The 17,302-nt window shown below is 58.9% G+C and overlaps 1 protein-coding gene across 4 annotated transcripts in view; it reads right to left on the bottom strand.

Moving 5' to 3' along the window:
* The window catches only part of AGRN (agrin), a 129,154-nt gene that overhangs the window by 67,126 nt on the left and 44,726 nt on the right, over positions 1-17,302 (bottom strand). For 2 of the 4 annotated variants that reach the window (XM_076355860.1, XM_076355861.1), the window contains exon 3: positions 12,162-12,182. The exons of 1 other annotated variant lie outside the window; for it this stretch is intronic. In XM_076355860.1, the coding sequence (XP_076211975.1) occupies positions 12,162-12,182 (21 nt within the window). Of the gene's footprint in view, positions 1-239; positions 1,598-12,161; positions 12,183-17,302 lie in introns of those variants that run through there. One more of the 4 variants, XM_076355864.1, reaches the window with a different exon arrangement.

Genomic DNA, 17,302 nt, shown 5'->3' with positions numbered 1-17,302 from the left:
GTTCTAAGCCAACATCATCTCAGGGAGAAGTGTGGCAGAGCTGCGGAACGGGCCGTCACCTCCCCGGCTTCTCCCCAGACAGCAGCAGGCGAGCGATGAGCGCCGGGGCACAGGGCGAAGCCCAGCCAGCGACTGGCAGCGCTGGGAGAGCTGCCCCGGCGCCGGAGTCCCGGCACGCTGCTGACCTAACCCCTGGCCTCTCCCTCCCCTGCTCCTCCCACGCACCCGGGGACACCTACAGTTGTTGAGGAAGAGCAGCACAGCAAATCCCAGCGTCGAGGTGGCCAGGAGGATGAGGCAGATGTTGCACGGGATCATGAAATACCGCACCACCAAGGAGACCTTGTGCTGGTACATCCGGTCCCGCTCCAAAGCCCCCGGTGCCATGGGGTACTGGCAAGCCGTCATGCTCAGCTGTCACACTGCGGGCCAAAGCTCAACCCGCCGCTGACCCATCCAAGGCAGAGTAGCCACGAGGCTCACATGGATCCCTCTTCTCCCCTCCCCGGTCGTCTTCAGCAGCCACAAGACCTAAGTTTTCCCAGAGGTTCCCATCCTCCGCTCGCAGGAGGGCAGGGCAGGCCGGGGGCACCTTCAGGAACAAGAGTTTGTCCCCACATCTGTCATCTCAGAGGCACAGCCTAGGGGTCAGGTCCAAGCCCGCTCCAGAAGGACGCACACAGTCCTGTGCTCAGCAATCCCTCTTCCAGCCCAGGAGGTGTCAACCCACACCTGCCCGCAGAAAGCAAGCTAAACCACCCCAGGCAAAAGTGCTGAAAGGTCAAGTTCTGCAGCCAAGCCCACCAGGACGGGGACAAGCTGCTACCGGTGTGGGAACGGTGGTGGCTGCTGCAGCACCAACATGCGCCGGCTCCCGAGAGCAGGGCTGGGACAGAGACGGTGCAAGTGGTGCCCGCGTGGAACCCCTCTCAGGCTCGCAGCCTCAAGAACGTCCGTATCCTCTCGGCGGCGATGGGAGGGGAGGTCTCGCCACCCCGGCGGTGTGCGGCTGCCTCTCAGCTCTCCGCTCAGTCTCCACACCAGCCTTGCTCCAGAAACGCTGAGCTTCCTCAGCTATCCACGCGTCTCCTCCGGCTGCTCCGGGGCAGGCACTCCCACACTCACCAGCTTCTGACCCTCTGGGGCAGGTCCCCGCACCCAAGCGCCCGGACCAGCCCAAGGGTGCCGCTCAGTTGGCCCACGCCCCGGGCGAGGGCAGGCGCTCCCCCTTCCACGCCGAGGCTCCTTTCACAGCCGCTGCACATCCATCCCCGCTGGGCTCTGGTTTCCTCCAGGGCAGCCGGTGCACAGCGCTCCCCTGCCGCTGCCCTTCCTCAGGTGAGCCGGGCGCCAGCTCTCTGGCACCCTCCCGGCCCTCCGGTGAGCAAGAAGGGGCCGCAGCCTGGCTTCTCCCCCTCGGCGGGCTGCAGCTTCGCAGACCTCGCCAGCGGAGAGCAACGCTGCCCAGCACGGGCACCGTCACCGCCACGGCGGCGGCCGGGGCAGGCCAGCTCCCCTCCTCACGCCGCTGTGACATGCCAGTCCTTCCCGGAGAGGTTCCAGCTCCCCGCGGAGCCCAGCATGGAGAGGCAGCGAAGACGCGGGCGATAGCGACGGGAGCGGCGGCCGCCCCGGGTGGGTGGGTGGGCGGGCGGGCGTGCGGCGGGAGCTCCGAGACCTAATTCCGGCGCTCGAGGTTCGCCCCCACCCGCGGCGAAAGGGCTCGCGCGGCACCAGACAACAGAGCAACGAGGAGAGAAGCCCGAGCCCGAGCAACCGCGTGAGCGCCCGCCCCACGCCCTGAAGTTTCCCCGCCCGCTCCTCTGCCCCGCGGGGGCCGGCGTCCCCCTCCCTCCGCCGGCAGCGGGGCTCCACGCCCGCCCCCTCGGCTCCGGGCGCCGCGGGTCGAGCCCCGGCAAAGGGGGGGGGGGGGGGGGGGGGGGGGAGCCCCTCCCGAGCGCTCCGGCGGCCAACAAAGGGGAGGCGAAAGCGAACGGGGCGGCGCGGCCGTCTGGCGGCGGAGCGGGCGCGGCGCAGACAAAGAGCGGGAGGCGGCGGGGTCGCGTTGCCCCGGCTCCGCCGGGACCGGTGCGCAGGAAGGGCGGGGGGGGGGGGAGGGAACGGGACCGCGGCGCGGCTCCGGCCCCCACCGCGCTCCGAAGCCACCAGCGCCCGCCCCGCCGGACACCGCTCCCCTCCCGCCCAGCCCGGGCGAGGCCGGGGTGGTGGTGGGGGAAGCCCCTCTCCCCGCCCCACCTGCCCATTCGCCCACTCGAGATGCTGAGAAGCGGAGAAACTCCTCACGCCTTCCCCGGCATCGCCCCCGCGCGGGGCTCCCGGAGGGGGCCGAGACCCCCAGGGACAGCGGCGGTCAGGCTGAGGCACGGCCCAGCAGAGCCACGCAAGGAGCAGGAGCGGACCCTAGTTACTATTTTCTAGGACATTTATTCTAGATGGAGGGAGGCACACCTGCATACCCCGGCACGCCCTGAGGGACCGGGGACAGCCCTGCCACAAGTGTCCAGGGAGCAGGACCAGGCTGCAGCCACAGGGACCCAGCTGGAGCTGGAACCTGCTACGTGCTCTGGGTCCGTGCTTGGCACTGCCAGAGCACCAGCTGCACTAGGGCAAGGAGAGCACAGAGGGGAGAAAAGAGGTGCTGGGACACAGATGCACCGTCAAGCTGTGCTGCTCCCTTCCTTGCCTACCTGGGTACTCCTGCCCTTGGGAAGCCAGAAGCCTCTGGTCACCGCTTTCCTTGGGCAGGACGCTGCCAGCAAGGACAGGAAAGCTGCCAAGAAGAGAGCTGGGCTAAAAGCCAGAGGGAGGTCAGGGCCAAGAGCCAGATTTCTTGAGTGAAGGTCCAGCAATGGGGCAAGAGCAAACAGCAGGGCAGCCCTGCTTCAGCCCGAGCACTCCCGAAGGCAGTGATACCTGCTGCCCACAAGACAAGCCCAGGATCCCGGGGCCTCCACTCCGTACTTGCTCTCCACAGCACCTCCTCCAGGCTGAAGCCCCGTCTCTGGTGAGATGGCATCCCTGGCAAAAGACACAGCTCCCAGCGAGCTGTTTCCCTGCCCACAGTACCACGCATCTAGAGCGCCGTGACCTGCCGCCTCATTTCTAAGGCACCATGGTCCTTAGCAAACAGGCTGAGCTCTTCCTCACCGTGGAAGAAGAAAGCAGCTCTGGAGACTATGAACAAAACCCTGTGAGAGGAAGGCCCTCCAGTTACAGAGCCACCTGAACACAAGTCTATACACAGCCCTGCAGTTTCAAAACTGCAGTTGGTTTATCGTCCAAGCCATGGGACAGGAGGACTCTTGCAGCCTCCTCTGTCCCCTAGGTGCTGTGGAGGGGCTGTCTACACCCTGCTGTGTCATGTGCAAGGCAAGGAAGGAGTCCTCAAACACCCGCCCCGTGCTCATAGGGCAAGATGAGCACTGTGGAGATGTGGCAGTGGGTAACTCCGCTGTGGTCAAACTGGGAAGCTCATTGCAGAGAAGCTGCTTTAAGTTCCTCCCGTCTCTCCCCGCTCGGCACCTACCAGCCAGCTGCCGCAGCCAGGAAGGGAAGCACAGCTTCCTCCCGGCCACTGCCGGCAACCACCACGCAGGCCTGGGCTGCGGCACTGCCCCACAGCTCGGCAGCGCTTTCCTCTCCTCTCCTCTCTCACCAGGATGGCCGGGTGCCGTGGCTCCACGCAAGGCAGCTACAGCTCGTCTGCCAGCGACTCCGGCTGCAGGGGCTGCACAGCAGCCTCCCTGGGGAGGTGCCCAGCTGGCTGGACAGCAGCATTCCCACCACCCGCTCCTCCAAAAGGCAACAACAACTTGAGACGGGAGAATAACCCTCGCTGGCAGCACATACCCCTCCCAGCCCCACTCCGCTCCTGCCGTGCTGCCCCTCCCTCCCTCCCTCACCTTGGCAATTCACCTGCAGCCCGAGGGACACAAACACTACAGCTGAATCTACCCACTCTCCCCCTCCAGCGGGGAGATGCAGAGGAGACTGGGTGGTCCTTTAGCAGGGCATCTCAGGCACCGCGAGTCAGGAGGTTGCAGGGTCTCCTTGTAGGATTGGCACAAGCTTCCCTACAGCCGCACCACAAAGCCATGCTGCTCCTCGCTGCCAGAGATTTGGGCTGGGCGCATCCTGGGCTTCCCAGCACCACAGGTGCAACCTGCCAAGAGCAGTACAGGGAAGAAGAAAAACGGAGAAGGGAGGAAAGAAATCCAAGTCACGTCCCAGACATTGCTCCTCTTTAAACCTGCATTGCTCCCTCCCCTCCCTGGGGACTCGCAGAACATGATCCCAGCTTGCGGCGAGGCACGGGCTGCATCTTAACCACCCTGCCAGGAAGAGAGCCCACACGAGCAGCGTGCCTGATGGCCTCACATCTGAGCAGTAAGGCAGATCGGCATGCACGCCGGGAGCCGTTCTCCTCCTGACACACGCAGAGGATGCGAAGAGCCCCTGAGAGCCCAAGTGCCAGGAGGGCTCAGCGGGAAACACTCTGCCAAGCCATCTCTCCCAAGCAGACCCTGCTAGGAACACATCTCAGGAGCCCCCTCACAAGCAAAGCCTTCTGCCAGGGAGAGTGCTGATGAGCCAGATGGAAAAGGGCTCCTCAGCCAGCACCAGAGGCCACAGGGCTGGCCTCCTGGGACATGGCACAACACCCCTCCCTTCACCAGGGATGAGGCATGAGGACTGGCTGAGCAAGTCGGAGCGCCCTGGCAACTGGACGGAGACCCCTAACCTCACCGCACACGGAGCACCCACCCACTGTTCTTCCCTCAAATGGTAAGCTCAAGTCCCTGCCACTGCTGCCCCATTTCCAGTACTCTCCCCAACTACCGCAGCCCCCTGAGAATTTCTGGAGCATCACACAACAAGCCAAGACCTTCCCAAAAAGCGAGCAGAGTGCCCTGGTCCTCTCCTTCGCTTGGTTACCATGTGGCCAGCTTGGCCTGGTCCTGCATCCTTCTGCTCTGCCCAGTCCTGCATCCTTCCAGCCTGCCCTGAGACACAGGTGCCAAACTCCTGCCCGATGCCTTCACCAGGGCACTGCCATGCCAACACTGGCCCAGCAGCACCCCTCTCCCCTCCTGGCCTGCTCCACACCCCACACCCACCAGGTAGGGCTTCAAAGCCATGCTCCCCTGGCAATCCCAGCACACGTGGGCTAAGGCCAAAGGCTTGGCTTCGAATAAAGAAAGAAAAGAAATCCCCAAAGTGAGGACATCTGCCTCCTCCTGTGTGCATGTTTACACATGTAAATCAGCCACCGAACAGTCCTCCCTTTCTTCCCAGGTCTGCAAGGACTCTGTCCCCTCCAGCCATTTGGGGGCCGCTTCTAGGGGCAGCACTGCCTCAGATCTGAACAGCCTTTCTGTCCTGGAGGAGGCAGGTTCAAACTCCAGCATGAGCAGACCGGCTCATCACGCTGTTGGGAAAGACAAACACTTGCACCTTTGCCCCTTGCGAGTCTTTCAGATGAGACTTTATAACCAGGCACTGGGGAGACATCACACTTGCCTGGTCCATCCACGTGGGTCGTCGTTTTTGTCTGTTATCCCCCCCCTCACTCCCCAGAGCTGGCTGCATGTAGACACTTCTGTACACCTATGGCATTTCACAAATGCCCGCAACCTTTTGCGCCAGCTACAGCACACAGGGACAGCTGGTCTCCCACCTGCTCCCTCTGCCAACCGTGCCGCCCACCACGCACGCCCAGCCCTTCCCTTTACATTTCTGACACCAGCACACAAAGGACCAGGCACGAAAATACAGCAAGACCTGACGAGGCGAAAGAGCAGATAAAAGCCGCCTTTGGCTCAGAAGTGAGCAGCTCGGAAGAGCTGGCCAGCGAGCCCAGCAGCACCGAATGCACACCACCAGCTCCAGGCCAGCCTGAAGTGGAAAGAGGTGGCTGCGCACGAGCCAAAGGCACCCAAGACATAGGGACAGCTCGCCCCCCCCCCCCAGTACCTCTACATCTGGCTCAGTCTGCACTGGGACAGCCCAGCCTGGCCAGGTCCAGGCAGAAGGGACTCATCCCTCAGCCACGCCAAGGCTCCAGAGCAGTCCATCCACTGCTCATCATCCCCTCTCTGAGCAACACCACGCACCTGCGCCGACGGCATTTCTCCCTTTCCTCCTCCTCGTGACTGGAAGCAGCCTGGCTTAGGCTGCAGGTGTTCAGAGGAGGGTCAGCCCCAGCAGGGTGCAAGAGGCAGAAAGTCACCACGTCTGCCAGGAAAGAAGAGGGAGGGATGGGGGACAGTAGGCCGATTTAACACCCTCAGACACAGCTGCTATTCCTCTACTACAGGCAAGAAAACATTATCTTTGAGCTCATCCATATTCCCCCCTGCCCAGTTTTCTAAATGCAAGTGTTCAATGCATTAAGGCCTTCCATGTGGTCACCAGACAGTTTAAAGCCTGGTGCCATTAATGGGTTTATTTCTGGGCTTTCACAGTGAGGATGTCACAGCTGCTGCCAAAATGCAGCAGACAGGCAGAAGGGGCTGGGCTGGGCGCAGCTGGGTGTGCTCAGCATGGCAGGGCGGTAGTTTTACCCTCTTGCTTCTGAAGCACAGAGCTGGCAGGAGACACGTACGCTATCTTGGGGCCTGGGCAGGCCCCGGCACATCAGCGCTGGGAGCAGCATGACCCATGCACGGTGCCCTGCATCTCTGCACTGACCTCAGATGCAGGGGGACTCACAGGCATCTTGTGGGACCCCGCGCCCTCAGGCCACCAGTTACTTGGGAAGAGAAAACGCCAGCAGGAGACACCAGTTTCATTTCCTTCACCTTCCCATTTCTGCCTACCAGATGCCAGATACCAGCCTGCAACACCAAAAATCAGTGCTACTTTGGGATCTGACTGACAGCTGTCAATCTCTCCACCCTCACCAAGCTAGAGACCTTGCAGAAGCCCCCAGCTCCTGCTGTTGCCAGGCTGATTCTCCACCTGGCTCCCTTCTCGCTAATCCTGTTTGGCAGGGAGCTAATTGGGATTTATCTGACAGCGCCCAATGCCTAGAGAGCCATTTTGTGCTTCCTCCGGGGAGGGCGAGGAGGAGGAAGAGGGAGCCTGCAGAAGGTGTTTGCACATTCTCCCTTCCCCATCCCCTCCTGCAGTTTTACAGGCTAATTACCAGCATTACAGAGAAAGGAGCAGGAGGGGGAGAAAGTGGGGATTTTAATTATTTCATTTAACACTTGGCAGGACCCAGCTTGACTCCTGCTGAGCAGCGCTTGGAAATAAAGAGCTTTTAAACCCTGTCAATGGGAGACGGGGGAGCGGGTGCGGGAGATGGGGCTGGGGTGGCCAGCCTCACGGCTAGGTTGGCGTGTGTGCTGGGAGTGGAAAGGGGTGTTAATTCACACCATTCCTAATCAACAGCCGTGCCAGGCGGTGCTGGACAAGGGGTGCCCGGCTGCCTCCTCTGAAGAAGGGGGGTTTCCCCACTTAATGCCTTTGTCCTGAAACAGCCCCCTCCTACCATGCGACACTGGACCACGCAGCTGTCTTCCAGACGTGCTTAGGGATGCCCAAGCATGGAGCATTGGAGTGGGCCACACGCGTGCGCCCCGGGGAATACAGGTCACCCTCTTCCAGGACCACAGGCCCTTCTCCGAGCTGGTGGTCTGCACGCCACAGCTGCATTGCCCACACCTCTTCCACCTAGCCACCCATATGGTGAATGGGTTTTATGTCATCTCTGCCTCCCTCCTTAAAAAAGAAAAAATAAAACAAGGTTTGCACACAGAACTCAGTGTCTAGATCTAAAAGTACAGGACTGCTGCCCAAAAGCAGACACACAGCAAAGCAAAAGCAACCCAGGGGAGGGAGACGATGCATCTCAGCACTAAGCCACACAGCTCACCGCTGTTCTGGCCGGGGAGCCCAAGCACTCTTTGCCCAGCCCTGTCATCCTCTGCCTTCGCAAGGGTAAACCGCTGCCCCAGGTGACTGCTCACAAACCGCTGGGCTCCCGCTGGCACCTGCGCTCCTGGCCCCGACTCCTCAATTCCTGCGAGCTCAGCTGGCGGGCTCCAAATGAGGCAGCCGGGCTTGCACCCGCAGCCCAAGAGGACTTTCCAGACCAAGGCACCGTGCTAGGGATTTCACGCCTTCAGCGGCCACTGCCTCCCTCCTCTGTGGTTCCCAGGAGAACCACGTTGCCCAGTGGCTCGCTGCGCTGTCAGGACAGCTGCCCACCGCAGGACTTGCATTCAGGAGCGACACTGAGAACAGCACCCGGGTTGGAGAGAGGCGAGCCAGGGTGATGCTGGGACAGAGGCCCCTCAAGTCTGTTCCCCCCGCATTCTCCCGATACTCCAAGGGTGTCCAGGGCAGTGTGTGTGCAGCACTACAGCCCTAACCCTGCTGCCGCACAGACTGAAGGTGCGCCCCGAGCTGCAGCCCAGGCTGCCCGCCTGCAGCCCTCGGCTCCTCCGGCAGGCTCACACTGCCACCTGCCGCTCTCGCCAACCCGCGCTGCAAGAAACTCCGGCTGAGAGCTGAGCCGCGAGCCCACAGCATCTCCACTGACGCGGCACGAAGGGGATGATGTTAGAGCAACGCGAGGGTGATGGGGAAGGGAAGCCTCTCCCTTGCTGGGGGACAAACAGACCTTTCAAACACCTCAGGGGCTACAGTCTGCCCTAAGCTTACACTGTCCTGTGGCTACTGTTTCCCTGAGACAGCATCAACTCCCTCCACCAGAGGAAGAGCCTTGCATGACTACTGGAGTAGCTGAGAGTGAATCATTCAAGCCTTCAGCCTCTTTACGTGCTGATTGAGTTGGCTGAGCTGTAAGACATCACTTCTGCCAACCCTCTTCCAAACATACACCAGTTGCTTTACAAGCTGATGTAAACCTGTCCATCTGCAAAGGGGTGTGAGGATCAGCTGGTATTGCAGAGTTCCTCAAGGGTGTAACAACACGGGGGGGGGGGGGGGTTCAAATAGGAAAAAAACACCTCAATTCCTACCCGCCCAGCCCTCAAGGAGCTGAGTAGCGGCAGCGGGGTGATGCAGGAATGGCCAGCACGTACCCTGCGCAAAGGCAAGACATCCTGACAGCAGAAGCATCCGTTTGCCATGCCAGCTGTACAAAGCGCTGCAGGCAGAGGGAGCGCTGGGAGCAATATTCAGGAAAGGGCCTGCCAGACTTCAGCCAGAGCCGCTCTAGAGAGCGAAAGCCGAACGCCACGCCGCAGGGCAGCCCAGCAGCTCTCTGCCACCTCCTCCCAGCCAGGGCTCCGCAGGGGAGCAGCGGGTTACCCCTGGTTCAGCTGGACACCTCGCACTGCTCCCTACCCTGGGCCAGGAGCCGAGTCACGCCAGCCAAGCGTTCTCACTGCACCTCTCCCAAGAAGCAGTCCCGCCACAAGAGAGCCCGCACCAGCCAGGAATTACACCTGTGCCCTCAGTGATACAGCTCTGTGCCAGTCAGCACCAGCGCCTGCCACGGAGGCAGGGCGCAGGGCTCCCGCAGAGCGGCTCCGAGACAGGCGCTCGGTCGTGGCTGTGTCCGGCACCCACCACAGGCAGGAGCGTCAGCCCCGGGCTCTGGTCCAAGCCGTCTGGTGCAGCAGAGCTTTGTTAACCGCTTCCCATAAAGCAGACAAACCACAAGAGCCGCGGAGCGGTGCGAGACAGGCCTCCTGGGAACGCACAGAGACAGACTTACCAGCAGGGCGAGAGGCAGCAGCGTCGTCCCCTCCCGCCGCAGCAGGGGAGGACACGCAGCCCATCGCCCAGCTCCACGGCGACGGTGCTCTGTCAAACCCAGTGCAGGCCACTTCCTTGGGGAGAGCAAAGCCCCCCGGAGCTACACAGTAAGGTGAAAAGAAAAGAGCTCAAGAACATCACTAGAAAGGAGAAAGGAAACACAGCCAGAAAAAACACGTGCTTGCACATGCCCTCAGGGGAGAAGGGCAGCTGCTCCAGTTGGATCGGGAAGGCAGGGAGAGCCACAAGAGCCTACGGGAAGGAGAGGAAGAGAAGGGACACCCTCTCCTCTGACCAACTACGGTCCTGCTCGGAGATCGCTCGCGGGCACTGCAGAGGGGCTTGCACATTGGATGGGGACACAGCAAGAGGGAGCGGGCAGCCCCAGGAACCCAGACCCTTTTTTCTCCCGCCCAGACCTGTCCCTCCTGTCTGGGAGAGACAAAAAGCAGGCGGCATCCAGCTATTGTGCTGTCAACCACACACAGCTGAAAGTAAAACGTTTGGGCCAGTGTTGCAAGCAGTGAACAGCATCCAGCCGGTGGAGAAGAGCAGAACGCTCTCAAGTCGGTTTATGCATCTCAGGGCTGAGGCACGGAAAGCATTAGCCGGCAGGGGATGCTGTCGGCTTAGATAGCATCTCTCCTTGCTCCTCCTGGACCCAGAGAGGCCCAGGGTCCAGGCCAGGAGTAGGCGGCTTTCAATAAAACTTTTGTGTCCCTCTGTTCGCTCTCCAGCGCCTTTGCAGCAAGGGCACGTTTCCAAGCAAACCCTTAGCCTACCCCTCCCAGTCTGCACAATACGGTCTATATATTATACATAATATGGGGCACAAAACAGGGAGGAAATCCAGCAGCAATAGCTTTAAACAGCTCACCAGCCACAGCTGGTCCAGTCCTGGTGTAACTCCCTTCTCCTCGGTTCAGTGGGGTTTGACACAGCCAGCCGCAATGCCCAGACCAAGGCTAGCTGAGCTGCCACAGCTCCGTCCCGCCCCACATCACACCAAACAGCCAGCTGCTTATCCAACTACATATGTGGGACAGCAGTGAACCTAAACGTCTCGAGACGAGCACGGTGTGGGCAGAGGAGCAGCCCCAAAGTCAAAGCTGGTGCAGAGGACCATTTTGATACCTCTACACCCAGGCCTGTCCGTACAAGCAGGGGACAGCTGCCTGTCCATGGCAAACGCGGACCTGGGACCTTTTGCCACAGCAGGGCGGCTGCCCGGGCGTGCTGGAGAGGGGCAGCAGCACAGGGAGGCATTCCGCTTGCCCTACCCTCCAGCCCGAGCCAGCCGTGCCACCAGCAGATGTGCGCAAAGGTTTGTGCATGCAGGGGGAGGGCGTGAGATGAACTGCCAGCCCCAACCACATGCCAAACGCCTTCCTTACATAGGCTCTGTATCCACAGCCACCAAACAAAGGAGCTGGCCACGAGGCTCCCGGGATGCCGGGATTCCCAGCACCGGGGATCAGAGGGAAGTGGGCACCCAGCCAGCCTGCAGCCATGTACACCCTCGCCCGCTAAGGGCTGCTCTCATCAGCCAGGGCACGCACATGGTTTGTTTTAATGACTGCGATTCACTGTTTAAAACAACTGTCTGTGCAGATGACAGCCGAGGAAGAGATGAGCCACTGCTGACACGGTGCAGGGCAGGCGAGGTGACCAGAGGAGCAGGGGCAGGAACACCTTAGGGGCTTCGACCTGTGCCCACACTTCACTTGCTTTTGCTAGAAAGATGCCCAGAAGAGTTAGCTGTGGTGTGTTTGCCCCACACCTCGAGCTTCACAGCTCAGCCAGAACGGGGGGGCACACATAGCCTCTGCCATCGACCTGCCGGCAGCAACGCGCTGCCCTTGTTCATTAATTGCATCAGGTGCAGCACATGCCACAAAACCCCCAGGCCAGGTCAACAGGCAAACCTGTCCATTTTACCTCCAGTATGAGCTGGGACAGTGCTCTTCCCCACCCTCCCCAGGTGAGGTGAAGGTGAGAGGCTGAGGATGGGGTCGGATATGAGACAAGCGCTAGGTGAGAGGTGTCCTTAGATCCCAGTTTCGCGCCCACAGCACTCCAGAGGCTTGGTGCCACAGCAGCTGTCGCTTGCTTTGTGCAAGGACGGTAGCAATCCAATTGAGCCCAGGCAACAATGTCAGGCTGGGCAACGTGGAGGCAGAGGGGAAAGCAGTTCTTCAAACTGTGATCTAAAAGCAATAGCTCCCTTTGAGGTGAGTGCACGCTCCGCAGCCCAGAGGCTGTGGGGATGGGTGTGCCTGTACCCACCTCCAGAAGGTTTCTATTGCTCCAGCGTATTCTGGGTTGATGGAAGAATGACACGGACTAGCCAGCGAGTCTGATGGCGGATGGAAAAATGGTATTTTTTTGCATGACACACCACCACTTACCAGCAAGAAGCTTCCTATGTTCTTTAGAAAGCAGGGAAGGGGGAGGAGAAAAAGGAGAGAACAAAACAGTTAGAAACAAGAAAACAGACAGCTAACCCAAAGCTTTCCTACCCTCCCCCAAGCCCCCTCCTCCAATACTCCACTATCGACACCACCTGGGGCAGCTTCCATCCACCTCTTCCAGCCCTTTCCAGGCAGCATCGGGCACTAGCTCCCAGATCACCCCAGAAGATCGTGGCCGGGTTGCTGGCCTTCTAAACCCATTGATTTAAACATGTTTTCATCAGACAGTGGGCTCCCAAATCTGCAGATAGCTAGAAAACAGCAGGATCCTGACGTTACCGATGATATTGCATGCTGCAACAGCCTAACTCATGCACAGCAAAACAAGGGAGACACGGAGAGCCCCAGAACCAGAACACTAAATATGTGCAAACGACAACAACAAAAACCCCCATTAGGAACATCTCAGCACCGACTGCTGACTATCAGCCACACAACACAAGCATGCTGGATTAGATACCACAGTTGATTTGATCCACGGAGAAGCCTGCACTCTTTCCTTACAAGGATGGCTAAAGGAGGTCCTGGAGAATGTAACAAGTGCAGCCAAAGACTCAGAAGCCAACATGCATTAACTGTTAAACTTCGTGGGTTGCCTTGTCAATAGATGATTTTCTGAAACCAAACTCACAATTTGGAAATGTTCGGGAGCTAAGCCTGGAGCTATCCGCAGCCATGCCAGCTTCCAAATACAGGCTACCAAGGATCAGATGTTTCCCATTCAACTCAAAGGGGCACATCCTTTACCATTGCAGCTTGATACCTCCTATCCAAATGCATCACCTGGGCTGGAACTACTTTTGAAGTCTAGGAAACCAGAGCACAAGATGAAGTGAAGTTCCCAACACACGTGATGAGAGAGAAGGTTAACAGTTAAACAGCTGAGCATTTTAATAGTTGTTATTGAGCACAGCTTATTTATCTGCAAGTAATCTATGGCAGCATAGAAGTCCTGTAACCATTAGAGCATTCATTCTAGATGCCTATGGAAATAGGAGCTGTCCTCACAGCCAGGTCTGCGTCCCACCAGGACATGGGTACCTCCTAGTGTGAAATGCAACTCTTAACTCCTCTTTTCTATTCCACCCGGACCGCTTTGCCTCCTCACAGGACCACACGCTAGCTACTAGATAGTTAAAAGCAGGGTGGAGTTCGGAGTACACGGTGCTTCTTGTGTGCTTTTCTCAGGCTGGACTCTCAAAGGCTCCTGAAAGAGGACAGACACGAAGTCCCAGGGGAAGCATGGCCAGACGGGTGGGATGCGGGGGATGGAGGTGGGCGACTTCCCAGGGAAAGGGAGCGTGCTGGGCCACATAGCAGAGGAAATGGAGGAGGAGGAAGGCAAGGATGCAGCTGGAACAGAGATCCTCACCCGCTGCCCCGGTACCCGGGCTGAGGGGCGTTGAGGCCTCCCCTGTGCTCTGCATGCCACGTTAGCAGCAGCTCCCACAACGGGCTGTGGAACACGGGTAACGTGACACTGTGAAGAGTCCTGACAGCTCACTGAGACTATTAGGGGAAAAACAAAGTAAGCATTGAGGGCTGGAGACGGCCCCATGTCAAGGAAGTGACGTGCAGCCTTCTCCATTGGCAACCGGGAGCCCTCTCAGCTATAAGCTGTTGGGAGATGCAGGGAAGAAAGGAAGAAGGGAAAAACAGCTTAAAAATATCCCAGAGCAGCACAGTTATTTTGGGATTTTAATTTATAAAAAGAGGAAGAAAAACAGCAATGAAAGCCAAGACCCCATGGCCAGCTCTGGTGCAGATGAAATATTAGTGTCTGGCTTGCAGGACTGCAGCACTCCCTCCCTTCCTTCGCTCTGATGCCTCCAAATTAAAATTATGTGGATTGCGCTATCTCCATCACATCTTTTTGTCACCTGGCAGAAGAGCGAGCTGTTCTGGGCCCCTGGACAGCATGGTCTGGGATTGCCAGAGGGAACGGGGCCCATCTCCTCTTACTCTACTCCCGGGGAGCAGCAGGAGAGCCCCTTCTTGCCAAGGCAGCACCTCCGAAGAGCCCTGTTGTCAAGGCAAAAGGCAGGCGCAAGAGCAGCAGCAGCACACTTGGGACAGCAGAACAGACTTGATTTTGCCAGTGTGCAGGGAGGGGTCAGGGGCTTTTAGATACAGAAGCCCTGGAGACAAGGCATGCTTGGTTGGGGTTTCTACAAAGCTGTCTGCCCACCACGTTTCAGGGGATTCGACTCGATCGCTACTCCTTGCCACGGGAAAGGACGTGAATGCCAGTGTGGGAGAGAAGCAGTCACTGCAGGGAACAGAGCGTGGGCAGTGATTAGGTGTTGCATATTTTGGGGGACGTTCCCGCTGAGCAGGGGAAGTCTCAGGTCCCCCGCCTTTGCCGTGTGGGTGTAAGGCAGCTCACCCAGCTCAGCCTAGTCACCTCGGACACCGGTGGCAGAGAGCCAGCAGCTGCCTGGCAGCAGCCACCGCACAACACTCGCTCACACATCATTTACCACGCAGACAGCGCTTCTCACCCCACTGCTTCGCAGCAGGCGGGTCCCTCAGCCGCTGGCACAAGCGGCACAGCCCTGGCACCCCAGGGAGCTCGGCAGGGCACCGTGTCACTCCGCCATGCCCCTGCGAGGCGGTCCAGACCACACCACCTAACACACACAGGACAAGTGACATGTCCGAGGCCACTGAGTGAGAAACTGTGACAGAGGTATATAGCACACACACAGAACAGAGGTCAAGCTGGAAACAGAAGACCTCGTTTCCCGCGTGCAAGCATGGCATTCCCAAAGCAGCACCTTTCCTTTAAGGTACCCCTGCGGCCCCTGCAGGTAGGTACAACCGGGGTGTGGAGACCCTCAGGTCCAGCTGGGGCTTTGTGCTGGGTAGTGAAGCGTCACTGCCTGCCCGCTCGATAGCAACTGAAGCTTTCATATGCAGATACCAAAACCTGATGTTCACTGGGACAGTAACAGCAGCTGCTTTTCAGAGTCAGGGGAAAAGCAGAAGGAGCAAGACCGTGACAAAGAGAAGATGAAGTTGCCTGGCCAAGACCCCTGCAGAGCTGCCAGCTTCAGTGCTGCAGCCCTCAAGAAATGGGAACTGCAGCTTTGTAGCACCAGGACAAGAGACATGAGTGCTGCTCCAGGCCCAAATCCCACCTGGTTGCCTGGGCTGCAAAACAACGGGGAGGAGCACGTGGGAGAAGGGCTGGGTGGAGAAAAGGGTCAGCGTCCCCTGTGAGTGCTGCTAGCTCTAGTTTATGGGTGGGGAACGGAATCCCAGAAGGGTTAAGGGACTTGAGACGCACCCACTCGGGCTGGCGTTGCCACAGCAAGACTGAACACTTGACCCCGGGGAGCTAGAAGTCGCCTGTGACTCATGGAGGTCTCCAAGCCGAAGGCAGCCCGGACCGCTCTTCTGCTCAGCAACAGCCACCCACCCACGCAGCGCTGCTCCAGCGCCAACGCCACCGGATGGAGCCCTGGACAGCCCAGCACCTTCCCACACATTCTGATCTGCAGAGCTTCCACCCCGCAGCTCCCGCTCCTTCTTCCTAAGGCTCGGGAGATCACACCAGTCCGGCAGAGTGCACACATTCTCCCTCTCATTTTTAGAATAAAAGTGCAATTGAGATGAGTAGCCCTAGAGCCTGACCTGCCTTTCAACTCCAGCAAATGTCACTGTGCTTTGATTTTTCCTTCATCGTGCTGTGGCTCAGTGAAGCAGCTGTTAACATCAAGAACGGGAAAATAAGTTTATTTTACTATATATTAAATAAAACAAAAAAGAAAGGAGAGCGGGAGGCTCTATTCCAAGGTCAGGCACTTGACTGCAGGAAGTTTTCCTGGACAGAAACACACCCGGAGCTGGGGAATACACCCAAGCTTTGCAGAGAAGCAACGCAGAGCAGAAAGCTGGTGCTCGTGCCGTGCCATTCCATGCCTAGGGAGTGCAGGCCAGGCGTGCAGCCACGGCTGGAACAAAGCAGACCTACCTCTCCAAGCACCCAGTACATGCTTTTTAACTTACTCCTGCCAGGGGCTGACCCACTACGTCATGAAAAGTGGTAGTTCTGAGAAATCACATGCGACTTGGACAAGTCACCCAACACAGCTCTTGCAAGGCCAGAACTATCTCCTGCCTAACAGCTCAGCTCCCAAGACACTCGACCAATGCATATCCCAGACCATTTCCCTGCCGCTCGGGTCAGAAGGACTCTCCAAGGCAAGCTGTCCTCTGGGAAAACCCTGCTTGGAGATCCCAACCTGAAGAGGAGGCCCTGTAAGTTGGCCTTGCAGAAAGACAACCGCTAACGAAACAAGGGCTCAACCCCGGGGCACTACGCAGGGCAGGGGGTTTCATCTGCAAGTCTTCCTTCGAAGCGGGAACCTGCTGCGTGCCAATGAAAGGCACAGGGGGTGGATATTGTCCACCTGCACCTCACCCCTCTCAGTCAGATGACAGTGCACCCAAGGGAGGTAAGCCAGACCGCCTGCAGAACCAGAAGAGCTGGGCTCGAGGGGCCAGGAGGGATCTCTGATGGATTCCAGGAACCCAACAGCACGGTGTTTTCTTTGCCCTCACACTAACATCCCCGATAAGCCTGCCAGTGAGATCCAGGTTCGACTGTCTCATTCCCAAGGAAACAAGCCAAGGGTTCCCACGCCACCTTCCCGCTGCTCAGTGCACAAAAGCAACACAGACTTCCTGAAATCCCTCTCTCTGTGACCCTCCCTACTGTTTCTCTGCATCCTGCTCCAAGGCCACACTCTGTACTGAGATAACAAGGCACTCGGCTGCCAAAACCAGCAGCCAGAAGGGCCCAGGATCCCCACAAATCTGCACTCAGACAAAGACCTGATCTGAATGGTCAGAAACTAGAGCCGAAGCCCTGTAGCTCGGGCTTACTTCATCCACGTAAGGCCAGCGTGGGATCTCTGGAAGAGCTCGGAGACTGGGAACCAAGGTCCCACTGAAAGCCAGGGGCACGCAGTCACCCGCCTCCCAGCCGCAGTGGGCAGGCAGTGCCAGGAGCCAGCAGTCAGGCAGGCTGACAGCTCAGCCCCGCAGGAACGGGCAGTTCTGCTGCACCTTCC

Source organism: Aptenodytes patagonicus, chromosome 19 (genome assembly GCF_965638725.1).
Source record: "Aptenodytes patagonicus chromosome 19, bAptPat1.pri.cur, whole genome shotgun sequence".
Taxonomy (NCBI): Eukaryota; Metazoa; Chordata; class Aves; order Sphenisciformes; family Spheniscidae; genus Aptenodytes; species Aptenodytes patagonicus.
This window is presented reverse-complemented; position numbering and strand designations above follow the sequence as displayed.